General features: G+C 50.6%; 1 protein-coding gene across 2 annotated transcripts in view; it reads right to left on the bottom strand.

Moving 5' to 3' along the window:
* The window catches only part of LOC144732055 (annexin A4-like), a 36,096-nt gene extending 13,972 nt beyond the window's left edge, over positions 1-22,124 (bottom strand). Inside the window, exons 1-6 of one of the 2 annotated variants that reach the window (XM_078613284.1) lie at positions 21,916-22,124; positions 9,799-9,858; positions 5,367-5,457; positions 3,509-3,603; positions 1,815-1,928; positions 195-285 (exon numbers count right to left, since the gene is read on the bottom strand). In XM_078613284.1, the coding sequence (XP_078469410.1) occupies positions 195-285; positions 1,815-1,928; positions 3,509-3,603; positions 5,367-5,457; positions 9,799-9,816 (409 nt within the window). In that variant the 5' untranslated portion in view covers positions 9,817-9,858; positions 21,916-22,124. The remainder of the gene's footprint in view (positions 1-194; positions 286-1,814; positions 1,929-3,508; positions 3,604-5,366; positions 5,458-9,798; positions 9,859-21,915) is intronic. The other variant, XM_078613283.1, reaches the window with a different exon arrangement.

Genomic DNA, 22,124 nt, shown 5'->3' with positions numbered 1-22,124 from the left:
ACACACCCTGAATGACAACTACTCAACAACAACCTCTGAATGACAACGTTTAGCCACAATTTGAGCTCCGGAGTGATTCATCGCCTCCCCGAGCCACGCAGCCTCCCAACGAGACGTTGGGAGATAAACGAAGGCCGGCAGGCGTTGTTAGACCACGCCGCGGGGTCGAACTAGTTGGAGATCACGGAACTGACCTTCCTCGTACACGTGGCTCATGGCGTTGATCTGCTGCTTGGTGCGTGAAGCCAGGATCTCACTCAGACAGCCTTCATCTGTCCCCGCGCCCTGCCACGGTGAACGGCATTAACATACGTGGGAATCGACTCACGAAACATATATCCACTCTTCCCCATTACAACTTTTAAAGTGCTGGGAGCACGATGTGCGTCACTTCGCTTCATGCGATGGGAGCATCTTTCATGCTGAAGAAACCCCCAACATCATAACCAACTTTTAATTTCACCAGGTAAGGCCCACTGAGCAGTATAACTCTCCTTCAGAAGCGACCTGGCCACAAATGATAGCTCAATAAAGTGGCCTATCACGTGCCAATTTATAGCAGCCAAATACTACTATAAATTGGAGAACATTCAAACTCCAAATATACAGGCATCAGGGTCGGGATCGGGATCGAACCCACGACCTCCCGCATACCAGGCAAGGTCATTATCATCTCGCCACCGTGGCGTGCTAACTCTTGGAAGGGACTGAGCAAAGGGGAATCAAGCAGGCAGGCGCATTATGGCAGAATGAAGGTTGGTATTATCAAGGTTACAAATATGTGATGTGCACAATTATCACTCGGAGGCACAGGAAACCAGATAACCGAGAAGCCAACCGCAACAATTGCCCAAGCTCTTTGGACCTATATTGGCATTGGCATGTTTAGCCAACTCCATCAATGTGGGAGAAAGCTGGAGCACCCGGAGAAAACCCATGGGTACAAAGGGGGCAACACACTATCCCTGTACAGATTGGCAGAGATGCAGTCCACATTTGTTGCCGCCGCTGCTGCTGCTGCACCGCCTTCTCCTGGCTGAGAGCTCTTGTTGAGTGGAAAGAGATCCCGGCCTCATTTCAGCTGGTACGGCCCATTGAGCCAAGCGGCGGACTTCACTAATAAACCGAGCGACACAGCGACACGCGCACCTAGGGAGCCGGGAACCAAAAGCGCCCCGAGCTATCGTCACGTGTCCCTTATCTACATTTTTTGGCAAGCTTCTCGATTCTTCGTCACCGCCGCATCCCTCATAGCCTATCATGGCCCCCTGTCAACGAGTGGCCTTTAAACCGACTCCCACTCACGTCGAACCTTTTTCTGGGTTTCTAGCCTTTAAACCTGTCCGCCGATGCAGTCGAAGCACCACATTCCGCGTCAATCTGGCGTGCGCTCAGCGATCAGCCAATGATGTGAGCGGTCGTTTTGGTGGGGAGCTTGACCAATCAGTGGCAAACGATGCCCATTTCAAACCGCGAAGCTCTTGAACTCCGTTGTGAACTTACGGCATTTACAATACACAGGGCATGCCTTTTGGCCTTCCTTACGCAAGGGCGACCGCACTTGCTGACCCGCCCATACTGGACATCTGTGAAAAACAGCGTCAAAGCTCAGCAGATTCCTCCAGTCCACATAAAGATTACGATTCTGATTCTGAAGACTGTCAGCAGTGGCAGCAGTTAAAGGACATTGCAGGATGGCAATGCGCAACTTAAAACGATAAAACTACAACTATTGAAGCGAAAACGGACGCATGGATAATGACCGTGTGAAGGTTGGTGTTCTTGTAAAGTGCATGAGACGGGCCCGCGCCCACCTTGATGGCGCTGCGCATCTCGTAGGCGTCGTACTGGGCAGGAGCGTGGAGCAGCGCCACCAGCGCCCGCTCGAACGAGCCCGACGTCTCCGACTTGATGTCGTCGATCAGATCCTGCGATACGGACAGACACATTTCGATTTAAAGCTTTCGTGACTGCAGGGATTCATCTTCTTGGTTCTTTCGGTAAAGTCACGTAGAAGGGAAATAATAAAATAATAAAAATAAAACATAATAAAATAATTCTCACGACGTTTCGGCCACAACGCAAGCAGCCGTCCTCAGGTGAAGACCAGGTCTGTCGGGGAGACAGCGTCTGAAGACAGGTCTTCACCTGAGGACGGCTGCTTGCGTTGTGGCCGAAACGTCGTGAGAATTATTTTATTATGTTTAATTTTTATTATTTTTTTATTTCCCTTCTACGTGACTTTACTGAAAGAACCAAGAAGACGGACAGACAAATAAAGCCCCGTGCAGTGGCAATAGTGCACGATTGTATGACACGATGTGGATTCGCATAGCGGTATCTCTGAGTATGATTTTTTTTCTTTAGACTGGAGGAATCCGATGAGCTATGAAGCACTTTTTCACAGATGTTCCAGTAGGGGCGGGTCAGAACGTCGCAACATCAAACAAAACAAACACACGATAGGAGTGCAAAGTATAGGAAGCAAATCACTTTAAAGAATATACAAATTAAATTCAACTATTTTTTTTATCTTATCAGGTAAAAGCCCGCTGAGCTATTAGCTTATTTTTCAGAAATAAGCTCATCATGTGGACATTTATAGAAGCAAAATCACCTAAATAATCTACGTGTGCAATCGTACCCTAAGACGCTGCACGGAAACAGGGGACAGATTTACTTCATCGAGAGAAAGAGGCAACCACAGGCGGAGGGATAGAGGAAAGGTACGAACTACATCCAGCTTGGACTTGAACAGTGTTAGGGAGTTAATGGAACAGATGGCTGGGGGAAGGGATGGGCCTCAAACAGAGGATAATGAGCAACGTGAGGTGGGTACACACACACAATAATCACACGCAGCAAAAAAAAGAAGATGACGTTCCATTCAAATCCAAAGTTATTGAACGTGTCCTGGGTAAGGTAGGTCATTCTGTGGGAGTCATGCCAATGTGGATCCCTCAAGGGGGCTGTGTGGTGTCCCATGATTGAATGACGAACGACCGCTTTGCCCCTCAGCATTGCACCACATTTAGAGTTTTTTTTTCCACAAAGATGTCAAATAATTGAGGCGTATCGTGTGCAAAAACAAACTTGATAACCCGCACATTGATATTTCTTACACGATGTGTGCTGGTTTCATTGAATTCATTTACAGTCCACCTGCGGTCGTTGCTGTTGTAACAACTCCCCACAGATGACTGCACAATGAACTGAACACTCATTCACCTATTCCATGGACCACCTGAGGAGGCCTTCGTTCAGCAGTGATCGAACTTGGCTTATGGTAAAAATGGTGACGATGATGATGATGATATTTCCACCTAATTCACCAACGTCTAAACATCAGCCTACTCTAATGACAATTATCTTTCGCGGGGGTTGTAAAGTTTTTTTGTATTTCACGGACACTCAATTGTGGGTGGATTGTAACCTGGCAGTATTCTAATTTGCAGATATTTGGAGTCGGTGCAAGATGACTGGATTCTACTCAAGAAGTTGTACGCACTCTGCCATACGCAGTCTTGTACGCCTTCATGATGAGCTGCCGTTGGGCGTTGCTGCGACGAGTCAACACGTCCGTCAGCGTCTTCTCATCCGTTCCTACACAACACACACACGCACTGCAGCTTCAAGGGAAGAATCGCCCAAATGTTATTATTCATTGACAAATCAATGGAGGTAGCCAGGTGACTCATAGGTCAGAACACCGAGGCAGGTTTATTTCAAGGTTTCCACTGCTTGTTATTAAACCGGGTTCCCAACTGCAGTGAGTTTAGAGCCTCAGCTCGGTTAACCGGTGACTCTACAACAAAAATACTGCTCACATTAAGCTCGGTTCTTGACTGAAATTTTCGGCAAAATAAAATATTTAAAAACATTTTAATTTTAAAAGTGACGTGAAGAACATTGCTCTCTGTGGCAAGATTGCGAAAGTGCTGCCCCCTCCTGTGTGGGTCAGAGGTCACGTGAAAGAATCTCGGGATACAGTTCTGTGATATTCGCTTCAATGCGCCGCCAGTTTCTTGTGCGACATTGGCACCACTCTGTGGGATATGGGGCCGTCCATAAATGACGTCACGCGATTTTGGACGGTTTTTGATCCCCCCCCCCCCCCCCATCGTTACACGGCGTCACAAAAAGTCAGACCCCCCCCCTCAAATATGACGTCACAAAGCTCTGCCCCCCCCCCCAAAAAAAAATACAACATGCTTCTATTGTCATTGTAGTGCGTATTTCATGTTTTAATGTGCCCCTGCACTCTGATATTGTAGGAGAAAACATTTATTAAAAAGTATATTTCATTAAGTAGAACGTGTTGTCTATATTTATTTAAAGTTGTGCATTTTGATGTGACGTCACATTTCTCAAACCCCCCCGTCACACATCGTCACAAATGTCTGACCCCCCCTCCCCCAGGTGCGTGACGTCATTTATGGACGGCCCCCATCTGAATGCTTCCAAATCTCATGGCACGACGCGAAAGAAGCAATTGAGAAAAATAATTGCCACGTGACACCGTGAACGTGTGACAACATGTAGAGACCCAATGATTTCATTGCGCGAACGTTTGGGTGGAGCAGTGGTGCAGCGGTTTGCGTAAAGCTCGGTGAAGCCGTTCGAGCCCAAGCCATGGCTGACATCAGTGGCGAGTGATGATCAAAACTAGTTCTGGTCCCCGTATTAGAGTAGCCAAAATACGCTCTAAAGACTCTCCATCAAGAGCTCCCTCCAGTGGAGGCCCTTCCACCAGCAATGGCGTGAACAAGAAATTGCAGGGATGCGCCTTTATCACCTTCACCTGACCACCACACCGTCCCAAACCCTTCACCAACCCACGATGAGCTGCATGGTGAAGTATGGTCAAACAGCCCCACGACTCATACGGAATGGCGATGCCTACACCCAGCATTGGACAGACACAGGGCTGTAAAGTATTGTTACAGCAAAACCTCGATTTACATCGGGGATGCGTTCTTGAAAGGCGCGACGACGAATATCGAAACGACGTCAATCAAAGCGATTTACAGGGTAGGTGGGTGGAGGCGAAGGCTGAGAGGCGACGGATGACGGGAAAGCACGGAGGATGCGGTCAGCGACATAAGTCAGAATCTTTATTTAGACTGGGGGAATCCGATGAGCTATGATGCTCATTATTCACAGTGTGGTTTGAGGCATCGCAAATCAGGTAGCGGTGTTCGTGAAGTGACGACGCATTGGCGAAACGATGTGAAAGGGGGAGACGTAAATCGGGGTATCGCTGTATTTTATATCAACTGGACGACACAAATGCGAATGGGCACACGCAAACGTGTGGCGGTTGGATAACTGAATGGAGGGATTTGCAAACGCTGCGTGATGCTTACCCAAGCCCTTCATGGCCTTGTAGAGTTTCTCTGCATCGGCTTCCACGTTGAGACTCGGGCTCTCCCTGATGGTGCCACGCAGGTTGATCACCTGCGCAAGCAGAACACACAGTGCCCCGGTCGTACTCCTCCACATTCAGAAACACGCAATGAGATGACTTAGATTATTTTGGGGCCATAAATGTTCGAATGATGGGGCCACTTTGTTGAGCTGTCATTTGTGGCCAGTGCCCTTCTGAACAATAAGTTAAAACCTCAGTGGGCTTTGCCTGGTAGGATGGGGATGGTTTAGATTTATTTGTAGGTGTTTGGGTTGTTTGTTTACTTTTTCGATTTAAAGCTTTCGTGACCGTGGTAAACCACGGTCAGTCAATTGGCAGGCCGTGAGTGGCAGGGCATAACGTGGGAACTCTTCCAAGACATCTGGCCAGCGTGGATGAGTAGGCCAAACACCCTCAAGGGGGCATCTCTTGAGATCCTTCGAGTGCAGGCTCGTCCTGCCAGTAGCAGCACTGACAAGCAGTCGCAGGGCCGCGACGTCACTTTCACTCTGGACGGTGCTAAAATTTTGATCACGTTACCTTCATCATGTTGTCGCCGTTTGGAAATATTTCATTGGGGTCTTAAAGCGGTAGCTAACTAGAAGTTGTGTGTAAACGGGTCCCTAAACTGGCGCTGGACAATGTAAACGATCTTCACCGAACATTTGCTCCCCAGCAACTTGAGCCAAACTTGTATGTCCTCGGTGATGAATATGACATGAAGTTCGTCAATTAGCGACTGGGCAACCTCTCTCTCTCTGCCCGGATGAGCTCATGCGGCTCGGACAGCCGGCGGTTCGGGTGGCAAGGGGTCCCCTTCCTCGATCCGAGCAGGACACGTGGACGGGGGGGCCACAATTGAGCACGGTCACCCGGGTGCCTCTGTGTTTCGTGGGAACACGAGAGCTCGGCGGACATACGAGCAGATTGCGTTTCATTAATAATAATAATAAGAAGAAGAATGAGAACAATACCGCGTGGGTTTTCACAGTCGCTTCGCCTCGATCGCCACCGCGGAAGGCGCCGCCGTGGTGGCGAGAGGGGGCGCCGCAGTGGAAAAATGTGAACTACCTCGCCTGGTACACAGGAGGTCGTGGGTTTGATCCCGACTCTGACGCCTGTATATTGGGAGTTTGCGTGTTCTCCACGTGGTCACGTGGATTTTTCTCCGGGTCCTCCGGTTTTTCCCTTCCACACCTGCTATACATTCCCACGTGAATGAGCCACTTTGTTGAGCTATCATTTGTGGCCAGGTCGCTTCTGAAAAAGGGCCATAGAGCTCAGTGGGCCTTGCCTGGTAAAAATAGAAAGTTTAGTCGAGTTTAGAACTGGCGTCTGTGTTGGACTGGCAGCAAGAATTGGTTTGTGCCGAGATCTGGTGCCGGTGTTGTGTTGAACTACTCTTACACTATAAACCAGACAGTTTTGAAGAACAGGCCTAGGCTTGACTGAGAAATGTGTCCGGGTTTGGATGGAAAATGTGGCAACCCTACACCAAGTGCTGATCGACATGATGTCCGACGTTCCGCTCCACGTGCTGGAATGCAGCTACTTGAATCGGGCTCCAAAGTCTCTCTACTCACACTCCACCATGCATCAATCCAAAATATATTTGATAAAACTTGTCTGTCCACCCAGTGGTGTATACATGTGTGCACCACAGTTCGCCAATCTGTAGGTCACGTGTAGTGGGGTACAGTGTGGGTACTTCCCCTTTCTCCAAAACGTTTGGCCAGCGTGGAAGAGTAGGCCAAATACAACCTCGGGCAACTCCCTCTTGGCAGAGGCCCTTTCGGCAAAGAGTGGTGTGAGCAGGAAATTGCAGAGCTGCAAGTTAACATTTTATATCCACGGTGATATATCGGTCTTCTTTGATGCCAGTTTAACACGTAGGGTTTCGCGACAAATATTATCCATAAATAAAAAACATAAAAATACCGTAAATTCTGGGGGTAATTGATAAACTAGCCAGAATTTTTGAAAAACAAAACATCAGAGTGAGATTTGGCACGGTACACAACATACAAAAACGAATATCTTTTACTAAAGATATATTACCGAAGCTATTAGCAGAAGGTGTGTACCGGATTAATTGCTCCTGTGCTCAATGCTATTTTGGTCAGACAGGACGAATGATCAGCACGAGACGAAAAGGACACCAAAGAAAAATGAAATTATTCCAAACACAACTGTCCGCAGGGGCAGAAGACGCGTGCCAACAAGGACACTCAATTTATTTTGATAATGTTGAAGTTTTGTGCAAAACTAGTTACTACTGGTCAAGACTAATTAGACGATCTATTGAAATTGAGAGAATTAAAAATAATTGTAACCGTTCTGATAGCTACAGGCCTGGTGCTGTTTGGAAACGCATTCTCAAGTAATACCACGCTGTTTAACTGCATGCCTATGCAGGTTGATGGTGATTAACTGTGAGCAGGCAACAACAGATATTGCGATTTCTTTACCAAAAAACGGCAGAATGGACAAGTTCACAAGTAACGACATCACATTTATCCCTCTATTTAAGACTAAAACAGGAGGATTTCTCCACGATTCTGTGTGTCTGGTTGATGATGCTGGTTGTGATTACTGGCGAAACGTCGTACCCGAATTGTAAATGTTGTGGGTTTACCCTCCAACGCACCGGCGTGCCGGACTAGTAACGAATTCGCATGCTTTGTTGACAAACCTTATTAATTGGCTGTGTTGGGTGGTGGCGGGTTTAACAACACATTTATAATTACGCGATCGCACTAAAAAACAACTCTATTATTCTTCGATGCCGCTCTGTGCACTGGATCGACAGGCATGCAGTGGGTGTGTCGCTGTCCACATGCAGACAACTCTCTTTGGTGGATGAATCTGGCCCTGGTGTCTGCATTCCCCTTGAGCGGTCTCATGATTTCACGCTTCCTTTTAATTTTCCAGGCAAAAAAGATGCGATTCACACTGGCTAAATTCAGCATACCGTTTCGCCCTGAATTTAAGACTGTATCCAAAGCCAACGTCATTTCTTGGTCAAATGAGGCGGTGCCCATCTCCTCATTAACAGCTCTGAGCCAACGGTGGAAATCCCACATTCCGGTGGGTGCAGTAAATTTTAATGCGAATTATTTTTTTTATTCCTCGTATATAAAATCCAGCATCAAAGTTGTTTTACTTCTCAAAAGAGCATTGGGGCGGACTGTGCTAAAACCCCTCTTTACAGCCCTTAGCCAGTGGTAGAGATTCAACATTCCCATGGTAGGGGGTGAGTCCCTCCATCGGTGCAACCGTTGTTGACGTTCCCGCAAAGTGATACGTTGTTCTTTATCGACCCAGCAGGGACGATGGGCTGAGTCATCTCGTAACCGGGATATGAACTCGCAACCATTTCCGATTGCGAGCCGCTCGCTCTGCCGCCCGAGTCATCCGGCCGGTGGCTTGTGTCATCCCACAATCTGATGGGGCCAATGACGCACGCACCCCTAGCTGCTTCACCAACTATAACGAGAGGAGCAGCAACACTGCACGAGCCGGCCCTGTGGCATGAGCACCCTACCAACGTAACGTCTCGCCGCGTCTCGTATCTTCTCATCACGTATTTATACTCGCTTCTGAGTAAACGTTCTGCCTCCGCAACTAATTTGTTTCTTATGACAACTGCCTGGTGTTTTCCCCTTTCCTTTCTTGCCTTTCGCATATTTTTTTACAGCATGGTTTTTGAGTCCGTTATCATGCAGTAGTTTGTAACTGGAGGTGGGTCTCGGCATGAGCTATACAGTTTGACACCTGTTCCAAAAAAAAGTGACAGTGTGCCTCCTTCCCATGTGTGTCCCTCCACGTACACTCCCCATCGGCCCAACGGGCCTTTTGGGAGTGCATTTTTTCAGCAGCATTAGTTTAATGCAAGCAAAAACTGTGGACTGTTTCCACATTCAGTTTCTCATCAGCGGAGTCAGGCTGGCTCGCATCAATGCTGGTGAACTCCAAGATGCTTATAGGCAAGGACAGTTCTCTTTAAGATATGGGTCGCAGTTGGACGCAGAACGATATAATGCACAACACGAAATAATGATTTGAACATGCACATCAAAATAAATACGTTGGTAAGGGTAGGCCCAGGACTGGTTCAGACAATGGTCAGTGGTGTTGTCTGTGAGCAGGAATCAAACGTACAGAACTGTCCCTGGGCTCACTCAGAAATCTCCAGTTGGCTTGGCGGCACTGCTGATGTAGCTAATTCCAAGGATGTGCAACCCAGCAGCCCAACACAGGACTGAGATTTAAAATAATGGCGCATGCGCGTGTTGTCTTTGTACACTAATGCGTTATGATCGATCATGCGTTGCATTGCCCTGGTGAATTTTTTTTTTACTCCCAGTAAAATCGCATCAAACGATACTTACGCCCCCTTTGGCTGCCATGGTTGGTTTGTCGCTTGATCGATGTTCCGGGGAGCTCAGAAGCTGCAAAAAAAAAGGGTTTTAAATTAAACTTACGCGACGGGAATACCTATTACTGCGCACGTTTACTCGTGAGAATATCGAAGTGATAAAAACACATTTCCTCTCCAGCCCGGTGGCTCAGCGGTAAAGCGAGCGGCTTGCAATCGGAAGGTTGCCAGTTCAACTCCTGGTTATGAGATTGACTCAGCCACCACTGTCTCAAGGCTATAAGTAGAAGATTAGCACCCAATGCCTCAATGCTCTTCGTTGGAGCAGGCGCGCACTGTGCGTGATAGGGTTGGTGGATCACCGGGCGAATGCAGACAGCTCTGTGGGCCAGCACGGCTCAGAGTCTGGGTTTGAAGCCCAGTCAGCAATGTGAGATGAAAACGTCGTTCAACTTTTTCAGTGTAGCAAGCTGATGGTCATCAAAGCCTGTTGAGAAGAAGAGGGGGGAAAAAAGCTACGAGAGCGGTTAGTTGAGTTTTGTAGTTAACGTTGCTCAGCTCCTATCCATGGATGAAATATGTGGAAACGTATCATATTTGAAAATATCAGAAAGTGAATTTCGATTTAAAGCTTTCGTGACTGCAGGGATTCATCTTCTTGGTTCTTTCGGTAAAGTCACGTAGAAGGGAAGTAATAAAATTGTAGTAACGCTCACGACTCGTTCACACCGGAGTTGGAGGCACACTTATTTATTTAACACCAACGTTGTGACATACACATTTGAGGGGGTATCGGCCCCCTCACCCGTCTATCTGAGGACACACCTCTCTAGCTAACCCTAGCCTGCCTCTGAGTCCTCCACTAATGGGCTAGGGGAGGCTATCTTGGCCCGACACTGGTCAGTCGGGCCCGGTACCCAGAGTCCAGACCAGCACTGGCTCTGGCTCTGGTACCACGCCACTGGCTCGAGCCTGCACGGTCCTGATAAGGACGGCGTACCAGGGGGAGTCCAGGGCTCTATCTCAGACGTCTTCCGCCTCCTCTTCTTTAGCTAAACATCACTCTCGAGCCCTTTGATACAATCCCCTTTTATACCCAACCCCTCCCTGAGGGGTGGGGCCCCGGGGGATCATAACGACCGAATCGACCCCCCAGGGTGTCTGGCGCGGACGTCGCAGAGGGCACCTGCTTGTGCACACATGTAGCCCCGCCTACTGTGTTTGTTTACCATAGGCTGCCATGCATAACGGGCTCTCTGTAACAGCCCTACATCACTCCCCCCCACATAGCATGCAGCCGTCCCGGCTGCCAACATACAAAATTTGACAATAAAGGTGCCTTCACCCCCTGACGTGTGCCTCACTATTTTTGAACCATAACAGGAACCAGAACAAGACACAACAACAAGATGAGAAACAACCCGTCGCACCCCCCCGAATAAATACGAATTCCGTAAAAAAAACAGCTTATATACAACCAGCAGGGAACCCACCCCGCACACACAACAAACGGTGAACCCAACATATGTACATCCGAGGAGCGGGAAACACACCATCCACACAACAGCCAATAAACACAACAGCTATGTACACATTTTCCGGCCTCACAACAGTTTGCGCATTTTAGCGCGCGTCCTTGCAGCGGGCCCCTCACACGGGGTAACCCCGCGTGGCGGACCATCAGGTGGCGACTGTCCGTCTTGAGGTGAGCATTCCTCTGACTCCGCGTGACCCTCGGTATCCGCAGGAGGGGTGATCGGGCGTGAGCCCGTCACTCCTGATGCTCCTGAAGGTGGCACAGCCGGCAAGGCATCAGGTGAGAGCGACAGAGACGGACCCAGCAAGTCGGCCGACCCCCCACATGTTTGGCCACGCGCGTGTGAAGTGGGGTCGTGTACCGCAGCGAAGGGTTTTAATCTGGAGGGGTGCACGAACCATCGCCGCTTCCCCCACTTGATGCGCACGCACTGCGGACGTAACACCTCCACCACTTCCACAGGGCCCCGCCACGGCCGCACAAGTTTAGAGGAGGTTGCCAGTGGCACCTGGGGGCAGTGCAACCATGCCTTGTCCCCCGGCTTCCACTGCAGCATGTGCGCTCGACTCAATCTGAGGCGCTCATTTGCCTTCTGACGGAGGTCAGAGTTTTGCATTGCAGCATCCCGTGCCTCGGTCAATTTGTCCAGATTAAATTTAACGTGGTCAGCCAGATTAGTTTTTCCCTGCGGCACGGGGATCCGCAACTGGGCACGAACAGGCGGGTCTGGTTCTCGGCCGTACATGAGGTAAAAGGGAGAAAACCCCGTAGCCGCATGGGGTGCCATCCGGTACGCCGCCAAGACCCCCTGAATTTGTAGGTCCCAATCCGTTTGCGAGTCCGAAACTTGTTGTGATAACATGGACGAGATGGTGCGATGCAAACGTTCGACCATCCCGTCAGTTTGTGGGTGATATGGGGAGGTCCGAATTTTCTTTGTGCCCAGGAGATCGCAGACTTGTCTTAGTAGTTTACCGGAAAAATTTCTGCCCTGGTCGGTCAGCAGCCTCTCCGGAGCACCTTTGTCCAGGACATAACCCTGAACAAAGGCCTCCACGATGGCTGCTGCCGACTGGTTGGCCAAAGGCCAGGCCATAGGCCAGCGTGTAAAATACTCGACACCCGTCAACAAATATCTATTCCCTCTGGGGGTGGCGGGGAATGGTCCCAAAATGTCCAGAGCGACCAGCTCGTTTATCCTGGACACTTTGATCGATTGCAAGGGCGGGTTAGACTCCCGTGCCGGCGGTTTGCGTTGTGCACATTGAGGGCACGATCCCAACAAATCCCCCACATCCCTCGTCATGCCAGGCCAGTAAAAATCAAGTTGCAGCAAGGCGAGAGTCTTTTGGGTCCCCAGGTGTAGGAGGCGCTCATGAGCGGCCCATACCACCCTACCCCGCAACCCAGTAGGGACAACCAGCCGATGTCGACGTGACTTCCCGTCCCAATGCATTAGCAGACCTTGGCACATTTCCCATGCGTCGGAACCACCTCTTTTTCCCCCCGCCGCACCGCCAACGCGACGTCGCCACCCGAGGAGGGAGACATCCTCCATCTGGAGGCGCCCCCATTCAATGACGGGCAACCCCAACAGGGAATCTTTGCCCTGTTGTTCGATCGAATTAGGAACCATTGCATCGTCGTCGTTGGCGGCCGCCAAGACAGGTACCGATGTGTCCCCTGGAGGCCTGCAACGTCCAGACCCCAGGAGGCATGCACACTCGGAGGTGGTTGGCAAGCGTGACAGAGCGTCCGCGTTGGTGTGGCGAACGCCCTTACGGTATGTGGTTTGGAAATCGTAATCCTGGAGGACCTCCAACCATCGGGACAATTGTCCCGATGGCTGTTGAACCCTCAGGGCGTACTGCAGTGCCGCATGATCTGTGCGGACGGTGAAATGCCGACCGTACAGATATGGGCGATACTGTTGGACGAAATGGACAATTGCCAACAGTTCCCTACGGGTGACACAATACCGTTGCTCCGCTGGAGACAACACCCGACTGCCGTACGCAACCACATGTTCCACGCCGTCAACCACCTGGGAGAGCACGCCCCCAATACCCGTGTTGCTCGCATCGGTGTCGAGCAAGAACGGTTTTGAAAAATCAGGGTAAATCAGGGGAGGAGCGTTTACCAAAGCATCCCGAAGGGAGCAAAAAGCAGCCTCCTCCTCCTGACCCCAGCAAAACCGAACCCCTTTAGATGTTAAAGCATGTAGGGGTTTGGCGATAGTCGCAAAATTAGCGACGAAGCGTCTATAATACGACGCAAACCCAATAAAACTCCTAACCTCTCCCACTGAGGTGGGAGTCGGCCAGGAGCTTACACACTGCGTTTTGGCGGGATCGGTAGAAATACCTGAGCGCCCCACGATGTGCCCCAAATAACGCACCGACTCGCGTAACAAATGGCATTTTTGGGGCTTAAATTTCAAATTAGCAGCCCGCATCTTTAGGAAAACCGCCCGCAACCTCTGGAGATGTTCCTCAAAAGTTTTGCCAAAGACAATGACGTCATCCAAATAAATCAGGCACGACTCCCATTGCAATCCAGCCAAAACCAATTCCATCAACCGCTGGAAAGTTGCCGGCGCTGAGTGTAAGCCCATCGGCAACCGGTTGAATTGAAACAGGCCGTGCGGAGTACGGAAAGCAGTTTTAGGCTTTGAATCATCGTCCAGAGGAAGCTGCCAGAATCCCGAAAGTAAGTCCAATGTGGAGAAGAATCGCGCTCCCGCCAAGGCGTCAAGCGATTCGTCCATCCGTGGGAGCGGGTATGCGTCGGCAACCGTAATTTTATTAAGGCGCCGAAAGTCAACGCAAAACCGCAACGAACCGTCCTGCTTCTTAACCAGGACGATCGGCGCTCCCCAAGGGCTGTTGGAGGGAGAAATTATGTCGGCGGCTAGCATGTCATCAACAGCCGATTTGACATGGTCCTTTTCGGCGGGACTCAACCGAAAAGGATTTAGGCGTATTGGCGCGCTGTCACCCGTATCAATATGGTGACGCAGCAGATGAGTGCAGCCCAAATCGTATTTATCCCGACTGAAAACGTCGGAAAATTCCCTCAGTAGTGTCTTAAGACGTTGGCGCTCTAAATTTGACAGGTCCGTCGATCCCGCGCAAAGCGCCTCGAGCCACCCTTCATCGCTGTCTGAATGTGGTCGCGGTGCAGGGGCAGCGCCGACATGACTCGCGACGGGTTCCTCACAGGGCACCGGCGTTGCGTGAGCAAGCACGGTCCCCTGTGGGACCACCACCGTCTGCGAGCCCACATTGAGGACCGCGATGAAGGGTTCTCCATCCCCTCTCACTATGGTCTGGGCCGGGAGTAAATTAGGTCCACTGACCCCGGCCCTAGACGGTCCCAGCAAAACCCCTTGAGCCCCAATGCCCTTAGCGAAGGGCCGCCGAAGTCTCAAAGGAATTAACATTTGCGCCCCCGGAGGAACGCGCACCGTTCTATCTACGAACGCCGGCACCGTCGCGAACGCCGTCCGGCTCGTAGCGGGGGATGGCAAAAACGCCATGCGTCGGCCCGATGGGAGCTCAATGCATCCCTGGTCGATTAATATCCTAATCGGCATTTTGGCCAGGAAATCCGTCCCCAGCAGGCACGGAACCGCCAGCGAGGAGGAAACAAAAATCGGCCCAGATAATTTAATATCCCCGACACAAATTTGGGCTCGAATTTGTCCGATGATGCCAAGTGAACCCCCGTTAGCAGCAAAGAATGGCACGTTAACAGGCATCAAAGGACGGCTTTGGGCAGGGAGAATGTTATAAATCAACTCCGAAATAATGGTCGCCGATGCTCCTGTATCGACCAGGATGCGCACCTCGACCCCATCGATGTGACCCACAACGGCCGACGACCCTGACGACGCGGCTACAACCCGATGGGCCAACACGGACCACTGGCTGGGTTCAATCTGAGTACCCAGAGCGGTGCGTGTTGGTGCCATGGTACGCGATATTGGCCCCCCCTTCGCTGCGGTGTTTAAGTGTGCGACGGGCGTGTGCGTGGGCCAAACGTGAGGGGTGCCGCGACTCGCCGGATTATGATGGTGGAGCTTGTGACGAGGGCCGGCGTCCCGTTGAGGTGTCGTCCTGCGCTGCCCAGGAGAGCGGCACCCCGAGGCGACGTGGCCCCGGATGCCGCAGTTGTAACAGCGTGGAAGCGCTGGTGACGACGATGGATGTTGTAGACGGCTTGAACCGGCCCGGTCCTCCCGTACTCCCGCTCCATGCTGCCGTTGATGGTCGATGGCGCAAACCTCTTCCGCCGGGAGGGTGGCTGCAGCGACGGCACGCCCGCTCGCCGCCTTGCTGGCCTTCCGTCGTTGAGAGGACAGGTTTGCGTGGAGAAGACGGGCCGCTTGGAGGGAGCACATCTCTGCATCGTCCTGTGCGACAATGACGATGTCTAAGTCGTCCGCCAGCAAAAGTATCTTCTCTGTCACCATGGCGTCGACACCCTCGTCATCCATTCGTGGAAAGGCCTCCTTCGCCAGTGCCAGGAGGCTTGTGCGGTACGCCAGGGGCGACTCCTTCGTCCCCCGCTGGCGATCGTAAAAGAGTTGGCGACAGTCCGATGGTGGACCATATACCGCCGACAGCACCTGCATCGCCTTCCGCAGCGTGGAGCGCCTCTCCTTCGAAGCCGATGTTAGAGTGGCGAGGGCGTCGCTGTCGAGAAGTGCTGGCAGCGCGCGGAGAGCCTCGGCGTCTGTCCACTGTGCCATCTCCTGGTGAGCGAGGAAGCGCCGCTGGAAGCCGCCCCAGTCGCCATCCTCGCCCACAAATTCCTTGAGTGGAGGTAACCGCTGATGTAAGGCAGCGGCTGCAGAGGAAGAACGCACTCCCTCGTCCGCCTCACTCAACTCAGCGTCGGCACGAACCAGCGATGGCATCGCCGGTCGCACCCGTGGTGACGTTCCGCCCGTTGGTGGTGACGCGGCAGGTACTGTACTCCCGCCGTTGGACGCGATGCTTAGAGCGGCCACGCCCTTAACAGCAGCTGCAGCGATGGCGGGAGTTTCAAAATGTTGCTCCGTGGAAATGGCGGGAAGGCGCTGTGATCGTCGGCTGCCGTTGCCCCGTGGCGGTCCCGCAGCCCCCAGCTGCGTGATGGTGTCGAGCATGGCGGCTGCGGCGTACAGCAGCTCGGTCAGCTTCGCGTGCGCCTCCCTCAGCCCCTCCATCGACGGCTCCCCTTCCTCCAGCTGCTGTGGCGTGGATGCGCCCAGCCCCGGCTGGTCGATGGCATCTTCAGCCGTCTCGGGCCCTCCGACTGCAGTGGTGTCTTCTGCCTCTGGTACCCCGACTCGAGTCGTCCGGCGTGTATCCATGTTCGTACTTTGTTTCACTTCTGACGCCAGATGTAGTAACGCTCACGACTCGTTCACACCGGAGTTGGAGGCACACTTATTTATTTAACACCAACGTTGTGACATACACATTTGAGGGGGTATCGGCCCCCTCACCCGTCTATTTGAGGACACACCTCTCTAGCTAACCCTAGCCTGCCTCTGAGTCCTCCACTAATGGGCTAGGGGAGGCTATCTTGGCCCGACACTGGTCAGTCGGGCCCGGTACCCAGAGTCCAGACCAGCACTGGCTCTGGCTCTGGTACCACGCCACTGGCTCGAGCCTGCGCGGTCCTGATAAGGACGGCGTACCAGGGGGAGTCCAGGGCTCTATCTCAGACGTCTTCCGCCTCCTCTTCTTTAGCTAAACATCACTCTCGAGCCCTTTGATACAATCCCCTTTTATACCCAACCCCTCCCTGAGGGGTGGGGCCCCGGGGGATCATAACGACCGAATCGACCCCCCAGGGTGTCTGGCGCGGACGTCGCAGAGGGCACCTGCTTGTGCACACATGTAGCCCCGCCTACTGTGTTTGTTTACCATAGGCTGCCATGCATAACGGGCTCTCTGTAACAGCCCTACAAAATAATAAAAATAAAAATAAAATAAAAATAAAATAAAACATAATAAACATAATAATGTTTTATTATGTTTTATTTTTATTATTTTATTACTTCCCTTCTACGTGACTTTACCGAAAGAACCAAGAAGATGATATCAGAAAGTGGTGCAGTACTGCACTGGCCAGGCGCCAGGTGAGGTTGTCGTATGGACTACATAAACCAATTGTGAAGAGTGTGACTCAGAGGGCTCCACCTTTGACCAAATGATGATGACCTATGAGTATTTGCCAATGACCGCATCACCCGGTATGCCAGAGTCGGTGGGGGCTATGCACGTGGCTTGTAATCCAGCGCTGCGGAGCAGGCGAGGGTTGGTGTCTGCATGGGATGGAGCGGCGATGGGGAACCTAGACTGGCTCGTTGGTGGGCCCCATGCACAGTCCTCCTTCACCTAAGCGGACCGCAAGCTTCAAATCGTGCTTATGCACTCATAATGGCCCCACGTATAACCCGAGACGCACGCTGAGACCAGGCCAACGCGAAAGGCTTCACGGTACGCATGCGGCCAGCAGGCCTTAGGTTGCCCACCACTGGGATAGAGCATTCCTCCCTCGCATGCGTGGATTTCCTCCAGGCACTTCGGTTTCCTCCCACATGATAAACACTCATTAATTGGGTGATACCTTGACATATAGTGGACCGCAGAGCTTGGCCAATTGTAAGCTGCTGGCTCACTGCACGGCTCCCTTCCCGCTTTTCTGTGGTTCCTCTCTCTCTCTATGAGAGCGAGTGAATGCTGTGCAGCGGTGCAGTATAAGTTGAAATCATGATCATTATTATTATTGTCTCGGAAACTTCCCAAGAACGGGGGATGCGGTGGTCCGATTAGCACCTCTGCTTAGCCGCGGTTGGCTATTGTTGGTGCGAAAGAAGTTCAAATAAGTTAAAGAATTCTCAAAATGTTCAGCATTTTGAATACTAATAATTGGGATCTTGAGATGGGGCAAATATCTACACCCCCCCCCCAGCGGAGTAGAAGGCTGCTGTGGTCTGATAGGTGACATGAGGTTTGTGTTTTTTTTGTTTGAGCTGACAAGAAACTTTTGGAAGAGGAAGCACGATGCCACAAATGACAGCGCAAGGCTATCACGGAGGAAGGCGCTGCGGTGTTTCACAAGAGCGGCATCGTCGGCCAGTCGCGGGCGACGGCATTGCGATGTAGTTTTCCCCACGTAGCAATTTGCGGGTGTCATTCATTCAAATTTGAACCCGGCACACAACGGCCAACCACTTTCTTTTCTTCCCCAATAACCTCACGGTGTCTTTGCCGTCCGCTGTGAAGCGGGCCGGCGAGCAGCAGCAAGTTAAGGTTACCGCCTCCCCTCCACGCAGTATTAACCAGGGCGGCCGCGGGGCTCGAGGCGCGTACCTTCTGCAAGCAAGCGGCACGAACCGCGGCAACCGCTCGAATCGCCGATACGTGCGGGACACGGCGCTGAGAGAGGCGTCGCCCGTCGATGCATTATTCAGCGGCGCAATGCGACACTGGCGCAAGCGGCCATGAACTCGATGCCCTTCTCGTATTCGGCATCGGTGCTGCATATTGCAGGAGGACTCTTTCTTGCAATAATCGTGAATAATAGGAAGGACATTAGGAAGAAAAGGGTGGCAGATTGTAGGAGCTTTTCGTGGACTCTGCAGCTCCCACCGATAATGGGAGTCGCGGATAATAGGCTCGCGGATACGGTGGCATCTCCTGTAAATATTTACACTGGTGGGAACCCATCACTCGGATGAGCAACATTTGATGTATGTTTTGAATCTGTTATACTATGTGTTGTCAGATGATAATCTGAAAATAGGACAAATATTCAAGCTGATGATGTCACCACTTTGAGGGGGACTTTTAGTCATGGGAATGATGATGATGATGTAGCCATGAACAGTGATGTCATATAGAAATAGGTTTTACGTTTTCTGGCATTAAAACAGGTGTTAAGATGTTAAAACACCAAAATGAAACATTTCGCAAGGATTTACACTATGAGATCTCTTTTACCAGTGGCAAAATATAATGGTAGGTTTTTACCCTTTTAACTGGTACAAAACTGACACCTTTATTCAAGGCATCATGTTTGCAATGACCACAACACAAGTAGTCAATAAAGCAAACAAAAAGAAGCAACTCTGATAAGGATAATAATATGCACTGTCCTTGAAGTTGATTGGCCCACACCCGAGACGGCTTTCTTTAGAGCCTAGTCCCCATTGGTGTAGGGCCAGATGACACCAGAAGGCGTACAACTCAAAAACAGTGCAATATCAGAGTATTGAGAGTTTACCCCGAACTCTCAATACTCTGATATTGCACTGTTTTTGAGTTGTACGCCTTCTGGTGTCATCTGGCCCTACACCAATGGGGACTAGGCTCTAAAGAAAGCCGTCTCGGGTGTGGGCCAATCAACTTCAAGGACAGTGCATATTATTATCCTTATCAGAGTTGCTTCTTTTTGTTTGCTTTATTGACTACTTGTGTTGTGGTCATTGCAAACATGATGCCTTGAATAAAGGTGTCAGTTTTGTACCAGTTAAAAGGGTAAAAACCTACCATTATTTCGCAAGGAATCCTGTCTGCATTAACCACATATACTTGTGGTGAACATGCAAACAAAAACATGCTCTGGAAGTTTATGCATTGTCTTTGAACTGATTGGTCCACACCAGAGACAGCTTTCTTTAGAGCCTAGTCTCAAACAGTGTTAGACCAGAGGACGACGCCAAAAGGCGCACAGCACAAAGGCAATGCCACTGTCATTAAGAGCTCGGGGTGAGCAGCTACATCATGGGACCTCCATTGCCAGCATCAAAATATAAGAATAGTTTTATTGCCCGAAAGGGTAAAACCCACTCTTATATTTTGATACTGGCAAGGGAGGTGCCTTGAAACAATGAGTCATCAGGTGGTGACAGATGCCACCCATGGGAACTACAGGGAGGAGGACACATTAGGTGAGAAGGTGGAAGTGGCAGAGCCAGGAGATTAGAAGATGGAGCTGAATATCTATGAAGGTGTGCTCATCCATTATAATTATAACGATCTCAGAGTATACTCCTCTCACCTGTAATGCCGTGCGGGTTACTATTCGTGAGAATTATATTATTCGTAATTCACCCCTGTTATTCACGCGGTTATCCACGGAAACATGCGGATACATAAAACTCCTCTTATCTACACGAGGTGCCGGATAATTGGATGAATTTACAATTTTACAGAACACCATTTCCAGATGACCCTCATCCGCAGATAAAACAGAAATAGCTGGCTCCTCCTCTTATCCGTGAAGAGATGCGGGCAATAATATGGAGAAATTAGCACTTGCGGGGTACCGCTTCTGAGTGACCTATCCACTAATAAACGTGGTTCACAGGATTATGAGTCGTGTGCACTTCGATTAGTCGCTCGTTCGCTGAACCGATAAGTCGGTAGAGCGATCAACGACTTAAACAACCGACGTCCCCAACTCCGCCGAAGAACGACGACTCAAGCAAGCCTCGCTCTCCTTTTTGCATCGCTCCAACGTGCCCCTCGGGGCTGGAAGGAGTCACATGCTTTGGTGTGCAATGTTGCAAACAGGGAGCCCACTGTCTTCCCGGTGTTCGTTTTGAATCATGAGGAAACGACTTGTGTTTACAATTGGCAGGCTGAGTCACAGGGAAAAAAAACACAGTGCATGCTTTAGGATATTAATAGAAGCCAAAGTGGAAAAAAAATGTTTTTTTTGCAACTGCTCATTTTGTTTTGGATTATTCACCCCAAAGTTTAGAATTGCATTATATACGCACGGATTCTATATAGTACGAAGTGTTCTATACGCGCAGGTTTGGATCAAAACTTTTCAAGACTATTGTGGAAATATAACCGCATTGCTTCCACTATAAAACACACCACTGTGACGTTGCTCTTTAAACTAACATCTGGAAGACGTAACAAAACGTACAATGAAGCTTCCAATCTTCTAATCATCTGACGCATCCAACAGTTACAAGACAACAATTTTGAAAGCCACAATATTGTGGCCTTTAAAAAAATAAATACTCGAATTGCAAGCCTTGGTGATTTTATTCCAATACAGTATCCCGAACTAAGACACTCTGTACTAAAACAGCATTTGTACGCATTAACAACAAACACATTCCTCTTATTGTGCGAAACTACGTTACGGTGGTACTCTGCTACGAAGTGTATAAACATCGCTGCTGTATTGTGATCAAAATCATCAGCAGGCATGCTCTCTATCCACTGCAGGATGCAGACTTTCCCAAGCCGTCACCATCTCTCACTGTACGTGAATTGTACATGGCCCAGCCAAGCGGAAAGTGCTTCCACGTTTGGCAAAGTGTGCCAGAATGAAAAACAAACCCACATAGGCAACGTTTCGGGCAATGCCTCTTGTTGTAACGTTGTGAAAGAAACGAGCTTCACGTCTCATCGTTCCACTCTGGAGACGAAGAAGAAGCCATTGGCCGACGCGCGGTGTCTAAAACCAAAGTGCGCACAACTGTATGACCTCGCATTGTCGACACTTGTGTACACGTGCGCTGGACTTCTTTCGCACCGTACGTGGCCACCTGCCGTGCCAATCGGAACCTACCTGGGACGTCAAGCGTGGAGAGGTCGCGAAGAGGCGAAGCTGCCGCGCTTGAACGGAGGTCGAACCTGGGGGTGAGGGGGTGTGTGGGGTAAATGAGGGTCTGAAACGAGCGCTTGTGGAGTGGTACCGTGGCGAGCGGCGTGTGGGGGAGAGAGAGCGGGTCTTGGCGTGCGCGCACACCCAGAGGGAGAGAGAGAGACACGCAAAGT

Source organism: Lampetra planeri, chromosome 41, assembly GCF_965212315.1.
Source record: "Lampetra planeri chromosome 41, kcLamPlan1.2.h2, whole genome shotgun sequence".
Lineage (NCBI taxonomy): Eukaryota > Metazoa > Chordata > Hyperoartia > Petromyzontiformes > Petromyzontidae > Lampetra > Lampetra planeri.
This window is presented reverse-complemented; position numbering and strand designations above follow the sequence as displayed.